Source organism: Hemicordylus capensis, chromosome 3 (assembly GCF_027244095.1).
Source record: "Hemicordylus capensis ecotype Gifberg chromosome 3, rHemCap1.1.pri, whole genome shotgun sequence".
NCBI classification, from domain to species: domain Eukaryota; kingdom Metazoa; phylum Chordata; class Lepidosauria; order Squamata; family Cordylidae; genus Hemicordylus; species Hemicordylus capensis.
The window spans coordinates 41,842,835-41,859,995 of NC_069659.1; the positions used below are offsets into that span (position 1 = coordinate 41,842,835).

The 17,161-nt window shown below is 42.8% G+C and overlaps 1 protein-coding gene across 8 annotated transcripts in view; it reads right to left on the reverse strand.

The window, feature by feature from the left end:
• Positions 1 to 17,161, reverse strand: part of STARD13 (StAR related lipid transfer domain containing 13) — a 387,713-nt gene that overhangs the window by 35,117 nt on the left and 335,435 nt on the right. For all 8 annotated transcript variants that reach the window (XM_053307369.1, XM_053307370.1, XM_053307371.1 and 5 more), the window contains 2 exons: positions 14,081 to 14,144; positions 5,956 to 7,343 (listed from right to left, as the gene is read on the reverse strand). In XM_053307369.1, coding sequence (XP_053163344.1) covers positions 5,956 to 7,343; positions 14,081 to 14,144 — 1,452 coding nt within the window. The remainder of the gene's footprint in view (positions 1 to 5,955; positions 7,344 to 14,080; positions 14,145 to 17,161) is intronic.

Here is a 17,161-nt window from a genome sequence, read left to right on the forward strand (position 1 = left end):
AGATGGACCAATGGTCTGATCTGATATAGAGCAGATTTCTATGTGAAAAATATTGCGGGCAGAAGCGGCTGGTGCAGGCACCGTCGGGGGATTTGTTATGTGGGGCTGGGCTCACTCTAATTGTATTTTGATATCCTGCACCTGGGCCAAGCTGTTTGATTGGTGGGGGTGAGAGCCGCACCTGTTGGGCTTCTGATCTCCTGGCCCTTATTAGGGTGGGCAGCAGCCAGTGGTGCAGCCACTGGCAGAGGCCACCTGCAGGCGGCTGCCAAAGCCGGCCTCCAAAGGGGGCCGGCCTTTGGCGGTGGGACTGAGGGCAGGGGCTGACATTGCATTTGGATTGCTGGATGAAAGACTCCTGCTCACTTCATTGTTGCTTAGTACTTAGTTCGGCCTGGCACAGGTATGTGTTTTGGGCTGAACAGAGATGGGGAGGTGGGGGATGACCCTGGGGCAGCTATACCAGTGGTGGTGGGGAATCGACAAAGATATGGTGTTGGTAGGCCAGTGGGCCGTTATAGGGGAAGGGAATTCAGAAATCTAATTGCTGTTTCTCCTTCTAGCAGGCCTACCACCTCTTTGATTTTGGAGAGCAATGCCACTCACCCACAAAACCTCACCTTATTAATCTGTAATGCCAGGTCGGTGCAAAATAAATCTGAGGTAGTACATCATTTGATTATGGATGAAGGACCTGACCTAGTATGTTTCACAGAGACCTGGTTGGTAGAAGCTAGTGCTCCGGTTTGGTCCCAGCTTCTCCCAAAGGGTTACTCCATGGTGGAATATGTGGGAGAGGAGATGGGGTGGCTGTGGACTAGAAGAATACCATCTCCCTTACCAGGATCCTGTCAGGGATTTGGCCTATATTGAATGTGTGTACCTAAGTCTAGGGATCAGGGATAGACTGGGACTTCTGCTGGTGTACCAATCACCTTGCTGTCCTAATTGAGCTGATGGACCTAGTTGTTGAGTTGGCATTGGAGCGGCCCAGGTTGTTATTGGTGGAGGACTTCAATGTTCTTTTTGGGACCGGGTTGTTGGGAACGTTTCAAGAGTTCAAGCAGCCACGACTGTGGGCCTATCCCAATTAGTCTCTGGACCCACACATGATGCTGGTCACACATTTGATTTGGTCTTTTGCTCTGATCAGGGTGGTGTTCTGTGGGTGGGTGGATCATGGATGGATTGCCATGGACAGATCACCATCTGGATAAGATAGAACTTACAGCCACAGCCCACCTCTACAGGGGTGAAGGACTGGTCCACCTGAGGAGGTTATTGGATTCAATAGGATTCCAAGAAGCCTTGGAAAGGTTTAGGGTTGGCTCTGCTAATGATTCTGTCGATTATCTGCTATAAAGATGGAATAATGAATTTACTAGAGCAGTAGACACAATAACTCCTAAGCGTCCTCTCTGACTTGCTTTAAAGACAGCCCCGTGGTATTTGGATGAACTATGGGAGCTGAAGCAGCGAGGTAGACGATTAGAGCACAAGTGGAGGAATACTTGGCATGAGTCTGATTGGGCACAATATAGAGCACATTAGAAGAGTTATGCTCTGGTGGTGACGGTGGCAAAGAAGCAGTCCAAAGAAGCATTCACGTCCAGCTGAGTTGTCTAGGGTTGTGAGGAGGCTAGTATGTACCCCCTCACCCATGAATTTAAACTTGGAACCATTGGTTACTCGCTGTGATGTTTTTAATGACTTTTGGGGGGATAAAATTTCTCATATTTCCACAGTTACTGCAGAGTTTACTGTGGAGGTGTCCAGCAACTTCTCTTATGAGATTAGATTGGATCATTTTCAGTTTGTGACTCCTGAGGAAGTGGACAAACTGCTTCAGACTGTGAGTACTACAATCTGTTCTCTTGACCCCTGCCCGACTTGGCTTATCTCATCTGATAATTATATTTTTAGAGAGGATCTGGTAAATATTTTAAATGCTTCTCTGAGGGAGAGCAGGGTGCCTCCTTGTCTTAAGGAGGATATAATAAGAATACTTTTGAAGAAAGCTGCACTGGATCCCTCAAAGTTAGCTAATTACTTAACTGTTTTTAATCTTCTAAGGTTGGGCAAAGTGACTGAGTGGGTGGTGGCCTCTCAGCTCCAGGCAGTTTTGGATGATGCAGATTATCTAGACCCATTTCAAACTGGCTTTCATGTGGGCTGTGGGACTGACCCATTGGTTGGCCTGATGGATTATTTCCAACTGGCTATTGACAGAGGGAGTGTGACTTGGCTGATCCTTTTGGATCTCTCTGAGGTTTTTGATACTATTGACCATGGTATCTTTTGGGACAGCCTGAGGGAGGTGGGATTGGGTGGCATTGTTTTACAGTGGTTCTGCTCCTACCTCCCTGGTAGATTTCAGATGGTGTCGCTTGGAGAGTGTTGTTCTGCAATGCGAGAACTAAAGTGTGGAGTTTCACAAGGCTCCATACTGTCTCCAATGCTCTTTAACATCTACATGAAATCGCAGGGAGTGAACATTAGGAGGTTTGGTGCAGGATGTTATCAATATGCTGATGACACCCAGATCTACTTCTCCATCTCAACTTCATCAGGAAATGGCATAGCTTCCCTAAATGCCTGCCTGGAGGCAGTAATGGGCTGGATGAGGGATAACAAATTGAAGTTGAATCCAAATAAGACAAAAGTAATGACTGTGGTGGGGGGGTTAGGACCTGGGAGATGGTTTAGATCTGTCTGTTCTGGATGGGGTTACACTCCTCCTGAAAGATCAGGTATGTAGCTTGGGAGTGCTCCTGGGTCCAAAGTTCTCCCTGGTTTCCCAGACTGAGGCGGTAGCCAGGAGTGCTTTTTATCAGCTTCGGCTGATACGTCAACTACGTCCATGTCTAGAGGTGAATGACCTTAAAACAGTGGTGCATATGCTGATAACCTCCTGGCTTGACTACTGTAATGTGTTCTACATGGGGCTGCCTTTGTACGTAGTCCAGAAACTACAATTGGTACAGAATGTGGCAGCTAGATTGGTCTTTGGGACAACACGAAGGGACCACATAACACCAGTGTTAAAAGAACTGCACGGGCTGTCAATATGTTTCCAGGTAAAATACAAAGTGCTGGTTATTACCTAAAAAGCCTTTAACGGCTTGGGTCCAGGCTATTTAAGAGAGCGCCTCCTTTGTCATGAACCCTGCTGCCTGTTACGATCTTCTGGAGAGGCCCAGTTACGGTTGCCACCAGCCAGTTTGGTGGTGACCCATGACTGGACTTTCTCTGTGGCTGTCTCAGGGCTTTGGAATATGCTCCCTGCTGAAATAAGAGCATCTCCTTCTCTGTTTGTTTGCAGTAGGACCTCAAGATTCTCCTGTTTTCACAGGCTTTTAATTAAAATTAATTTTAATAAATATAACACATTGTTTTAATAATGGTTTTACACTGTTTTTATTGTGTCATATATTTTTAGCTGTTTTGACTTTTAAATGTTTTGAATTTTGTACCACGCCAGGAGATGTACATATCAAGTGGTAGAAAAAACATGAGGCACCTTTAAGCATAAATTAGTAGGTGCTTACCTCCGCTCTGGTTGCACCTGCAAGCTGCTCTGAGCAGCAGCATGCAGCCCAGCACTCCCTGTAGCAGAAGATCAGCTCCACCACTCACTTAGCTGCTGGCGGGGGATCGGCTCCGCGGAAGCCAGGAGAGTGGAAGAACTGATCCCCTGCTGCAAGGAGTGCTGGGCGGCATGCTGACACTCGGAGCAGCTTGCAGGTGCAGCCAGAGCAGACGTAAGCACCTACTAATTTATGCTTAAAGGTGCCTCTCACTCCCCACACACCCTGGTGGCACCCGCACCGGCCACTGCTGATTGTGGGGGAAATGTCCAAGAATAGTTCAGAGTTGGCAGCCATAGCAGCCCAGTCCCAGGAAAGCAAAGGCACACTTGGGCCCTGGATGTTGCAAGGTCCAGTCATTGCAATGATGCTGCAGCTACTGCCAAAACTCCCAGTCATGTAAAAACTATCATTAGCTTGTCATGAATTTGCTAGGGCTACAGTAGATGGCATTAGCACAGTGCAGCACGTTAGTGGTTGCAACCATGGTGCAGTTTAGGGCAGGTGGGGAAAGCACTGGTTTACCCATGTTTCAGAATAGACCACATGCAATGATTTCTCAGGGGGCAGCTATATTTTGATATATAAAAAGGATGACCACAAGAAATTATCTTAAAATACATTTTGAAAATACATTGCTTTTTTGCTGTTTTGCTAGGGGCATTCATGAGGCTGTTCATCATTAATACTGCTGCCATGCTAAAAAGTAAGCAATAAAAAGGGCAGAAGCTGCAAAAAGGAAAACGTTAAAGGCACAGTAACTCTCCCCCCAACCAAAAAACAAAACAAAACAAACAACAAAACAAAAAAACTTCAGGAATTGTTTGCCAGTCCACAGTGGTCAGGCTGGCACTAAAATTATATTTCAAATTTTAAAAAGCACCACAAACTGGATCTGGGGAGGAAAAAGAACCTTGAGCCAATACATAAGTGATATAAGAGGTTTGGAGATCAGATATAGTACACTAACAGCATATCTATGTATTTGTTAGATCTCCCCACTGTTTCTAGACGGGATTAGCATTTTCTGTAACTGTAGGGGATTATTGGTTTCTATTAAAAATAAATAAATCTTAACTTCCCCACAAAATGTGTAAGGTAACTTTATGGAGCTATAACATTTAACCACATTTGAAATCAGTTTAATTTTGTAATGTAGATGGGGGATAAAGGAAACCTATATGTCACCATAGCCTGTGTGCCATATGTAGACACAGGTGCTTGCTTAGTTCTCCCAGAGGTTTTTGCACCAGGCTTTTAGTTTTCATCTCCTCTGGAATGGAAGGTGTGCGTTCACATATCAGCCAGATTTATCCCTAAGTCCCTGCGAGATATTGGGGAGCACTTCACACACGATTCATATTTTTCATTGCATGTTAAGAGTGTAGCCAAATTTATATCTGGGGTTAAAAAAATCCACTTTCTGTGTTGGCTTTTATGGGCAATTTCGAATTTGCAGTAAAGCCTTGCAGTAAACCTACGGTAAAGCCTACTGTCTGAAAATCCTCCTGGAGTCTTCTGTTGACCTCAAGAAATTGTACCTGGGAGAGCATTTATACATTGCCTGAGAGAAACACTTCTGTTGGTGTGAATGGTGTCATATAGAATTAGGCCAATGTTTTTCATACTTTAGGAGAGACACCATGTGCTTTCCATCTTACAAACATAATTGGGTGTCATTCTTGCCTTCTACTTTTTACCCTGACCCCTACCACTTCACCAGTTTCTCTTGGCATCCTCCTTCCCTGTCTCACTTCATTTTCAGCCTGCGGTAACTGGGCATGCTGCAGTTTGGGATTTCTAACCTCACTTTCTCTTGCAGCAATTTCCAGTGGGGCTATGGCAAACTCTTTTTTAAAAAAGAAGCTTTTGATTACCAATATTACCAATAAGATACGGCAATTGTGACAGCAGCACTGACAGCTGAAACTAAGGTGGAGTCTCGGTTCCAGCACATTTTGGGAGACATTAGCAGCCACTGATTGTGTACCCATACTGGGATGTTATTTCCCCCCATAAATGTTTCTTTCTGCTCTAGTATTGCTCTAGCAATACTGTCTAACCTCTAGTTCACACTTTTGCTCATACTCTTATCAGCAGGAAAGGAATTGTCAGTCGTTTGGGAATCTAAACAACTAGGAATTACATTTAAAATTGAGAGTTTAAATTAATGTCTTAGATTTTCATCTACTATGTGCCTCAAAGCTGGTCCTGCAAAAACATCCAACTACTACCACCTTTTTAATAACAGGGGAGTGATATGAGAGCTGTATGCTGCTAATATTTTTTTGTAAAACCAATTATGAAACTCCATGCAGCAACCTTTTCCTACCTTTGTTGATAAAAAATAATTGTGATTATTACAAACCTGTTTGGCCTCGTAAGAGATGCTCCAACCCCAGAGTCTCTTCTGTCCCTGACACCAGCAGCTTCTGATTCATTGAGAGAGGTTCCATCTCTGTCCATATCGCTAGGTGTTGTCCTACCATCAGATACAGAGTTCTGTTCAAAGTCTAATGCAATTTTAGTTGGGAATGATAAAGACCCACATTCCCCAATTGATAAATCATTGCTTTTCAATTCTGGCAATATATTCTTTGACCAGTCATCTACTGATTCTTGAAGCCCATTGACATGCTGCAAAATGTCATCCAGATGAGGAAAAAGGTTTTCTCTTTCCAAGTCCAGAAGGTCTCCAGTGCTGGCATATAAGTGAGAACCTGGAACGTTGTCATAAATGCTTACTCGGCTCTCCTTTGGACAGGAAACTAGGGGGCTAGCTGCTTTAGGTGTTGAGCACTTCTGATTGCTTAATGAAATGCTTCCTGTCCTCCAGTTTACATTGTTGCTACTGTCTGTAGGAGAGAGGCTCTCAATGGAAAGTGCCTTGGGAAATGTTCCAGGTTTGTGATCTTTGGGAATATGAACAACTAAGTTCTCTTGGGAATGAAAATCATTTCTACGATTTTGATCTATCACTTGCCTCAGGGCTGCTCCTGCAAGAACATCCAAGTCCTCTAGATACATGCCACCTCGTTTATTTGCTTCATGGTCCTTGCGTTCCTTTAAGCAAGGAGTACTTACTTCACTACTGCCAATCTCTGACTGGCTGCTTTCCCTGCTGGATTGAGCTGAGAAGGAAAAGCCTTGTTTGGCTGAGTCTTGTGTTGCTGTACTTTGGAGATCTCCATTCCCTATTTGCATACATTGCATATCCTTCAGGGTTTGGGGCTCATATTGAAGAACGGGTCTGCTTATTACTAAGCCACTAGTCCTTCCAGAGCCTTTCAATTTTCCATGCGCACCTTTGACTTTTAGTGTCTCCATGCGCTTTAGAAAGTTCTTAGCTTTGATCCGTGTTGTTTTTTCATTCCCGAGGTTAAGAGAGTCCTCTGGAGGCTGCGAAGGGGTACTGCCAACTGAAGTAGAGTCATAAGAAAGTGTGTTTTCTAGACAGTATTGTCCTGAACAGTCAAAGGTGTCCCTGAGAAGGCTGCTGACTCCAGACAGACTCCTGTGGTCACTTCCCCCGCTACTCTCGCTGTGAATAGATGAGACTTCAGGTTCACTTAGATCAGTAAGAACGCTTTCACTACTGGTCGTTATTTTCATTTTAATGTCCCCCGAGGGCCCATGTCTGTCTGTCTGATGAATTAAGGTGTCAATGTCGTCCACTCGAGACCATCTTCGGCTTGTTCTTTGGAAAGTCCATTTATTACTGATGGCACAAAGGTCTTCTTCATCCGAGTCTTCACTCTAGAAAATAGAAGGCAGAACTGGGATAAATAGAATACTTTCCCCTTCCTAGTATTATAGACTTTAAAAAAAATAGCAATTCAGAGAAAGCAAAACAGGCTGGTTAATAATGTTCTTTTTTTCCATATAATGGATAACAGCTCTCCTTTCCTCACTTTTAAAAACTCCAACACAGCCTCTGAAATGCACAAATAAATAAAGCTGATTCACTGCAAAGTCAATATCCTTCAACATTAGCTCATCAATAGATCCATCTGGATGTACTCTCTCTTGCCTAAGAGGTTCACAAGCAAATGTCTCATGGACATTTACCAAATAAAATCACTGGGGAATAAAATGGAACAGATGAAACAATTAACTTTATGTTACCCTACTAATTCTACTTGGATTACACTATACCATGAGGTCAAGTGACATGATATTTTCATGTAATCAACCCCAAAATTAATCTATAGGGAGTTTCAGTTATTTGATACCTCCAAAGTTAGGGGCGGAAATCAAATGTTAGTTGAGCACTAATAAAAAGTATTATTACGTTTAGCTCCAAGGCACAAAGGCATAAAGGAGCAGTGCAGGTACTTCATTAGTCAGGATGTTGGCCATTGTGTCTGAATCAGGGACTACTGGCTGGCCCAAGCAGCATGAAAACCCAACGGTAGGCCCATCTGCGAAATTGTCTTCAGAGTGCTTTGAGTTGTATACTATTACCTTAACCCATCATCTGAGGCCCTGTGTGTATGCTGTTTTTGACAGACAGTGTGGTGTAGTGGTTAGTCCAATTCACCTAGACCAAGGAGACCTGGTTCAGATTCCTGATTAACTAAAAAAATTATTGGGTGGCCTCAGGCAAACTACTGCATGCCATCGAGACAAGCAGACATCTGTATGCATTTGCCCGGTGCAGTGAGCCACTAGAACTGCAGGTCGGAGCATTTTTCAGGACAGATCTTCTTAGATATTCAATATTCTTAGGCTCTGGATTGGCCCTACCCACTCAGGCTGGCCACTGGGTCTTCCAGGACAGGAAGTACTATTAAGGGGCTTCTTGTTTGGGTTGAGATTTTGCCTGCGCAACACTTTGGTATCTTTCGCTCTGATGTGTCCTCAGCTCTGACTCCCAGGCACAACTCCTGGCTCTCAGCTCCCCTCTGGCAGCTGCCTTCGACTTAGCCCTGACAGTTGTGAGGAAAAGCAGGGTGGGGGAGATGACAACGTATACTGTCTTGAGTATTTTGGAGGAAGAGTGGTATAAAGATGTAATTAATATTAACAGGCACTTCCTCTCCTTATTAGCTGTCTTATTCTTTGTCTCTTTTCGTATGATCTTAAGAACAGCAACCAAGGTGTGTGTACATTCTCCATTATGAACAAACTTTTTTATTCCGCATGTCTGATAGTGTTTGCCAAAGTACAAGATTCAGAGAGCTTTCTATACTTAGATTATTTAGAGCTAGTTAAAAACAGAAGACAATTTGACTCAAAAACATAGTTTCTTCAAGCCAACACGGATGTCAATAAAATGTACACATGCAGTCTCATTTTAATGAATTTTCCCACATGTTTTCCTCACGAGGGGTACGGCCCTGCAGCTGCAAAAGGCAGTTCCAACTGCAACCTTTTGTCTATCTAAATAAGTTAAGGGCATGTTTGCTACACAGTGCAAGCAAACTTGAGTATGCAAGTTTAGATGCAGTTTAATAGCCTGGGGTAAGTTTTTGATTAAGTAGAAGCACATCGGAATTTTGCCACTGACTTCAACTGAATTACATGTTTGTCTTATGTTCTCTCCCAGAATACCTCACAGTGATCCCCCTGGACTTTTTGTTCTTGATTGGACTTCATTAGAGGGCCATTTGGCAACTCAGTTGCCTATTGTTTTTCTGAAATGTTCAAGATGGTATCCAATATTACTGGGCCAAGCTTTCTAACCAAAAAATGGTTGTTTGATCTTGAGCTTCAGGACTTATAAATAGCAAAAAGCGGGGGGGGGGGGAGGGGGAGGGGGAGGAGAAAAAGGTTTTTAGAAGAGGCAACGGTCATTATATGCAGACACTTCCCAGTTATGCAGTGCAGGAGAGAACCGCTAGATATTCAAGAACTGCTAGCCATTTGCACCCCACACTTCTAGTTTGCAGTTGACGCTCAGATGGCAACTTCCCTTAGTGACTGTGGCAGTAAACAGGAAATGGAGTGGGGATGGTATCTCTAGGAGAGGCACAAAGCAGAACTGCTATGGCACAACTGAATACCATCTGCACTGCATGTTGTAGCCTGTGGGTGTCAGGATGTTTATTCAGAGCATTTGACACCTGCAAACCCTTCCACTCAGATGCACCCTCTTACCTACATACTTTTGTTTTCCAGCCTTCTTTCTGATTCTGCAGATTATTATTATTATTTAATATCCCTTCCTTCCCACATACACTGTAAGCCTGCAGGCAGGGCCTTATCTTGATTTTATCTTCTTGTAAAGCGTCTCTAGCATTTTTAAGCAAGCAGCTGCAGCAACAGCTCTGTGACAGGAGTAAATGCAAAGTTGTGTGTTATGTGTGACTATGCGCATGGCTGTGCAATCGTCTATATATGCAAGAGTGTGTATGTGCGCTGTCTTTTAGTACTTAGCTGATTTCATATTCAACAATTTTATGCTGGTAAACTACTACAGAGTCAAGGGTTTTTACAGACTCCTGAAGCCTTTGCATAGAATGCCACTCTAGTTATTGTGGAGCAAATGGCAAGATTCTGTACATCCTGAAACAGATGGAAGAGCAGCGTTGGACCGGCTGCACACTGAAGGAAATACAACAAAAGGGCAAAATCAATTTATGCAAGAAAATGATGTACTGAAAAACAGGTTTTTAACATTTCCAATAATTTCCAGTGTGTCTTATCTTTCTTGGGGAAAACGGAAAACAACACACAATTATGTATTATTCACAAGAAAATTAATACAATTGCAACAATCTTTTGTTATAATCCATATTAGCAGAAGGCAAAGAAATCTGGAAACATCATTGCCTTGTATCCATAGAAAAGATAAGCAAAACAGATTTACAGAGTACTGTGCTGAAATTACTCGTGGGGTTTTTTTTACATTTATTTTGATACCCCCAAGAAATGGTCCCCTTTCTTGCTGAATTTTAGCATGCTTTGTTAAATGTTGACCTATTCATTTACATTGCCCTCAAATGCTCTCACTTCCAGTTGCCTTCCTTTGCCTTCAATTATTTCAATGTGATCCCTGGTTAGTTGGACTGGAAAAGGTGCAGAAGAGGACAACCAAGATGATCAGGGGCCTGGAGCATCTTCCTTATGAGGCCAGGGTACATCACTTGGGGCTTTTTGGAAAAGAGGCGACCATGAGGAGAGACAATAGAGGTGTGTACAATTATTCTTGGAGTAAAGAGAGTGGACAGAGAGAAATTTTTCTACCTCTTTTACAACACTAGAACCAGGGGTCGTCCCATGAAACTTATGGCTAGGAAACTTAGGACCAACAACAGGAAGTACTTTTTCACGCAGCACATAATAATTAATGTATGGAATTCTCAGCCACGGGGTGTGGTGATGGCCACTAGCTTGGATGGCTTTAAAAGGGGCTTAGACAAATTCATGGAGGACAGGGCTATCATCAAATTCATAGAGGACGGGGCTACTAGTCTGGTGGCTATAGACTACCTCCAGCCTCAGAGGCAAGATGCCTCTAAAAACCAGTTGCAGGGGAGCATCAGCAGGAGAGAGGGCAGGCCCTCACCTCTTGCCTGTAGGCTTCTCAGAGGCATCTGGTGGGCTACTGTGTGAAACAGGATGCCGGACTAGATAAGGCCTTGGGCCTGAATCCAGCAGGGCCGTTCTTATGTTCAACCCATGTGACTAAACTATTGCTTTGCTTCAATAAAAAGACAGGCTTCTGCTCTGGAAGAGTTTGCAATTTAAAAATCTGAGAGGTGTGGGGCGCTTTGTTAACTTTCCTGAAGCGGTGGTGACAGTAGTGGACAAGTGTGGGAGTGAGCAGGCAGGAAGGGGCAAAGCTGACGGGCTTGAACAAGCATTCAGTTCACTGGAATGTTTGTCTGACAGTTCAGTTGTGAAGGTGGGTTTGTAGCAATGTGAATGCACAGTGATTTCTCTTTTTATATTGTGTCTGCTTTCACCCTAAATGTGTTTAGTATTGCCGCCTTCACCTGCCAATGACTTTTGTAGCATCACTGGACAAAAATTAGGCAAGCATTTGGGGTGATAATCGGATATACACAATGTTTCTTAAGGCAATGATCTGCACAACATACTCCTCCTCATTAGAAAATGCCCCTGGGACAGGAGTGCCTTGTAAATAAAATGTTGTTGGCTTTGTTACAAAATTCTCCATATCAAACGGCATTTTCTGCATTCCTTGTTGAAACCCCTTAAGCCTTAAATAATGTCTGTGTTACACAAGGAGGCTATAAACATTGCAAGCTTTATTTCAATATGTTAGCACAAAAAATGTTATTGGCTCTTTATCTGGCATGGCCTACAATCACATGGCATTGGACCATACTCTGAGGAAAGGTACTGTATTAGCTAGGCAACATGTATACCTGAGTATTTTGAGAACTCTGCTAGAATTGTTCTCTTATCACTGATTCTTTTTCATTTAGGAATACAGGAAGCTGCCTTATACTGAGCCAAACCACTGGCCAATCTAGCTCAGTATTGTCTACACCGATTGGCAGTGGCTCTCCAAGGTTACAGACAGAAGTCTCTCCCAGTTCTACCTGAGATGCCAGGGAGTAAACCTGGGACCTTCTGCATGCAAAGCAGACGCTCTTCCACTAAGATCTGAGCTGTTTGAGCAGGGATCTGAGCTGTCGGTGACTGAATAGGAGAGAGATCTTGGGGTAGTGGTGGACAGCTCATTGAAAGTGTCTACTCAGTGTGTGGCAGCTGTGAAAAAGGCTAATTCCATGCTAGGAGTCATTAAGAAGGGGACTGAAAATAAATATGCTAGTATTATAATGTCCTTTTACAAATCTATGGTGTGGCCACATCTGGAGTACTGCATATAGCTTTAGTCACTGTTATCTTAAGAAGGATGTTGTAGAACTGGAAAAGGTGCAGAAGAGGGCAACCAAGATGATCACAGGCCTGGAAAACCTTCCTTATGAGGTAAGGCTACAGCATTTGGGGCTCTTTACCTTGGAAAAGAGGCGACTAAGGGTAGATATGATCGAAGTATATAAAATTATATGTGGAGTGGAAAGGGTAGACAGAGAGAAGTTTTTCTCCCTCTCTCACAACACTAGAACCAGGGACCATCCCATGAAACAGAAGGTTGGGAAATCTAGGACCGACAAGAGGAAGTACTTTTTCACACAGTACATAATTAAGCTATGGAATTCTTTGCCATGGGATGTGGTGATGACCGCCAGCTTGGATGGCTTTAAAAAGGGGTTAGAAAAATTCATGAAGGACAGGTCTATCAATGACTACTAGTCTGGTGGCTGTGGGCCACCTCCAGCCTCAGAAGCATGATGCCGCTCAATACCAGTTGCAGGGGACCAACAGCAGGAAAGAGGGCATGCACATACCTCTTGCCTGTGGTCTCCGCAGAGGTATCTGGTGGGCCACTGTGTGAAACAGGATGCTGCACTAGATAGGCCTTGGGCCTCATCCAGCAGAGCTGTTCTTATGTTCTAAGCTATAGGCCCATTCCCTAAGGGAAATATCTTATAGTGTTCACATGTAGTTTCCCATCCAAATGCAAACCAAGGCAGACCCTGCATAGCAAAGGTGACAATTCATGCTCACTAGCACAAGACCAGTTCTCCTCTTGTATAGTTTGCTGCTATGTCCCAGCCTCCAGATCACTGTCAAGCTGAAAACCACAGCAGAAGTGTGGGTGGAAGGACAAGAGATGCACTGTGATAGTTGCCATATGCTTGCTGGTGCCCTCCCTGCTATTTCTTTATTTAACATATTTTTATACCACCCAAAACTTACATCTCTGGGCGGTTTACAACAAAAACAAAAAGTTAAAACATTAGTTAAAACAAATAACAAATTAAAACATTGGTTAAAATAAACGACAGCAAAAAGTTAAAACATTATAAGAATTAAAAACCTTAAAACAATATTTTAAAATGAAGTTAAAACTATTAAAACGGTATTTAATTAAAAGCCTGGGTGAACAAATGTGTCTTGAAAGATTTTTTAAAAATTGTCAGAGATGGGGAAGCTCTCATTTCAGCAGGGAGCGCGTTCCAAAGCATCGGGGCAGCAACTGAGAAGCAAATATGTGAATATTTCTACTGGTATATACTGTACAAAGATTGTACATGCACTGATTAGGGCTCCTGAGATCTGAGAATCTGCACATGTGCACTAACAAGGGTGGCCCCTTCCCTTGGGAGGCGCACCTGTGGTGCCGCAAAATAAAACATTCTTACACACAGTCCCATTCAGACCTTGTTACACCCACTGATGCAAAGTCTGTGCTGCAGGTTGGTAAACTTTCCACAAATTTTCCAGCGGAGGCAAGAGAAAGGCAAGTTTACTAGCTCTCACTGTCTGACATCAAACATCTGTAGTGTTCATGTGAGCACAAGGCACTAAAAACCAGTGCTGCATACATAATGAACTACAATTCGTGAGTTATTTGAGAGTCACCGAGTAAGCATGTGACCAATTCTAGCTCAGATTTCAGTCAACTTTAAAGCTCTGGCCTGTAGAAATAACTTTCCCATTTGTATTTTTACCTTTTTCCTTTGGAAGTTCACATCGAGTTTCATTGAGGCGCACTTATTCAGGGTGTTCAGTCGTCTAAAAGCAAAGCAAGATCCAAGGTTAGTATCTCACTAATCAGCTGATTTCACTGCTCAGGAACTCAGATATTGTTCCTTTCTTCATTCTTAGGGTAGAACCTAAAGCAACTTCTTCAGCTCTATAGACACTGTGTTGCATATATAGCTATCTGTACACATTATTATTTCAAATATTTATATACACTTTTCAACAAAGGTTCACAAAACAGTTTACATAGAAGAAGAAATAAGAATGTTTCCTGTCCCAAAAGGGCTCGCTGTCTAAAAAGTACAGATCGTGCTTTTTGTGTGCACATGTTTTTGTGCAACTGTACATGCGTCCATTTTAAAAGTGAGCTCAAATGCAGAGTACAGATAGGAAGTGTACTGCTGTATGTGTATTGAACATAACTGTATATACACACAAATCTGTATCTCTAAACACATGTACTTATGATGGATATGTGTGGATATGGCTTTCATGTAAAGCTAGATTGGTAGTGGGAAATGCAAGGCTAATTTGATTCGCCAGATTGAGTACAGGAATCCTTCCCCCCACCCCCACCATGCAGCCAGCAATTATTCTGATGGCCTGAGAGGTGAATACCCATTGTCATAACCAAACATGGGCTTCCAGGATAGATTTAGGCAAAAATCCCACCCTCATTGTCACACTTTCTCTCTGGGGGTGGATAATCTGGAGCTGGAGCACTGGAGAAGGGGTAGGTGAATCCTTCGCCCCTGCACCATTTCCCTGATGGTAATCACCTCTTCCAACTTGCTATTTGCCCCACTAGGGAGAACGTGTGTGTGTGGCCTCTCTTCATGCATACTTTCCCCTAAAAGGGCAAATACCAGTTTCAGGATGGTTAATACCCTCCTCCCGCTGTACTGCATCCTGATCTGGATGGGGACCATAAGGCTCCAATTTTTTCAAAATTTAAAGATACGGGAGATCCAACCATGGATCTGCATACTCATCTGGTATGGCCTTCATACACCAATCAATTAATTATCAAGTAGTTAAGAAATTATCATTACTATCATTATGATAAATAATAATTAGTATTTGTTTTTAAGAAGCACAATATCTATTTCTAGTCACCTTAAGCGGCACAGCGGGTAAATGCTTGACTAACAAGCAGAATGTTGCCGGTTCGAATCCCTGCTGGTACTATATCAGGCAGCAGCGATATAGGAAGATGGTGAAAGGCATCATCTCATACTGCATGGAGGAGCCAATGGTAAACCCCTCCTGTATTCTACCAAAATAAAACCTCAGGGCTCTGTGGGCACCAGGAGTCGAAATCGACTTGACGGCACATTTTACCTTTATATCTATTATTAAGTATATCTAATTTCCCACAACTACAAAAAACAGAAAAACCATGAACAAGAGTGCTCCAATTCAGTGGGTCTTATTTTAGAATCACAACTCTTTAAAATAACAACCCACAGATTATTTCTTAAACTGGAGTATTACAATACTCTGGAGTCAGACTATTATTATAGGGAAGTTGAAAGTGGTGTGAAAGAAGCATGATTGTCTTTGGAGTATACAGTTTTCTTTTGTCCCAATGTCATTTTTCATCAAACTGGTTTTGTAGTTTATTTGAAATACTACAAACACTTGGAAACCCTGTTTATTACAACTGATAGTGGGATGAAGTTGTACCACACAGCCAATGAGGTATCTCTTATACAATCTTCATCACTCTAAAATATCCCACTATCATCTAAGAACATAAGAACAGCCCTGCTGGATCAGGCCCAAGGCCCATCTAGTCCAGTATCCTGTTTCGCACAGTGGCCCACCATCTCTTTTCCCCTCTGACATCTTGGTGGAAGAACTCCTTGATCTTGCAGGAAAGTGTGTATCTAAGATCTGATTACTTGATTCCCTACAGACCCCATCAAAAGTATCATTTTGATCATTAAAGTGATCTCATCAAGATCAAGTACTTCAAAGGCTATACCAGTTTCCTCTCTACAGTTTGGAACAATATCTACATTAAAATGTAACTCTTTTCTCAAGACCCAGAGTTGCGATTTTAATGGAATCAATGACCAGCTTATTACTTTAGTCCACACTGTAAGTTGTCTACATTGTAATCCAGAAAGACAATGAGATATTGTCTGGGGCCCTTCCAATATTTTGAAGTAGATTGTGCCAATGAAATGAGAGGATTAATGGTTGTCTTTGTGTCTCCAGAGACTCCAATTAAAAGCAGCCTGCTTGGATTTCCTGCACCCTCTTGACATGCCAATGGCACAAGACAGAGTTCTCCATCTGCTTGAATCTGTCACTGGAATGAGAGTCAAACCCTCAGGAAGAATAATTCCAAGTCTGGAAACAATAATCAATGACATTTTGATCAATATTTGTTCTCTGTGTTACATTTTGGACTCAGGAAGCTGTTTCCGAAGTACAAAATACGCACGAACAGCATCACTCATGAAATGTACAAAATGTACAATTGTGCAAAATATAACATTAGGAGGCCCTGATACTTACTAGGCAAGTATTTTGCCAACAAAATCCACAATTCATACATCTGTACGCCCATGCGTAAATCATGCTAATTGTAAATGATAGATTACACTTGTAATGGCAAAAATGTAATAGTTGAAACACCCAGAAGATGCTCCAGGGAGCTGAAGGCTACTGCATCAAACTGCTGGAGGTGAACTGTCAAGTTTTAGGGCAAAGCTTCTAGAGCCCTTTGTCCGTTTGTAACACTTCCTCCACCTCCACTCTGTAATGCTACTTAACATACTCTGCAAGTAGGAATATTTCAGATCAAAAACTCCTCAGTTTGAATGCCTTCTGGGTGGCCTTTTGCCCTGTTCCTATTATACTGTGACAGCTAAAATGGCTCAGAGTTCCACTCCCTGTTACTCCCGTCTACAGCTGTTATGGAGCAGCTGCAAAGGAATCCAACCAAGGGCACACTGGAATCAAATAGAGTATATGCAGTGACAATATACAGCCAGGGTGAGCAGCAGAATACAGATGGCCTCTTGCATCCCTGCAGT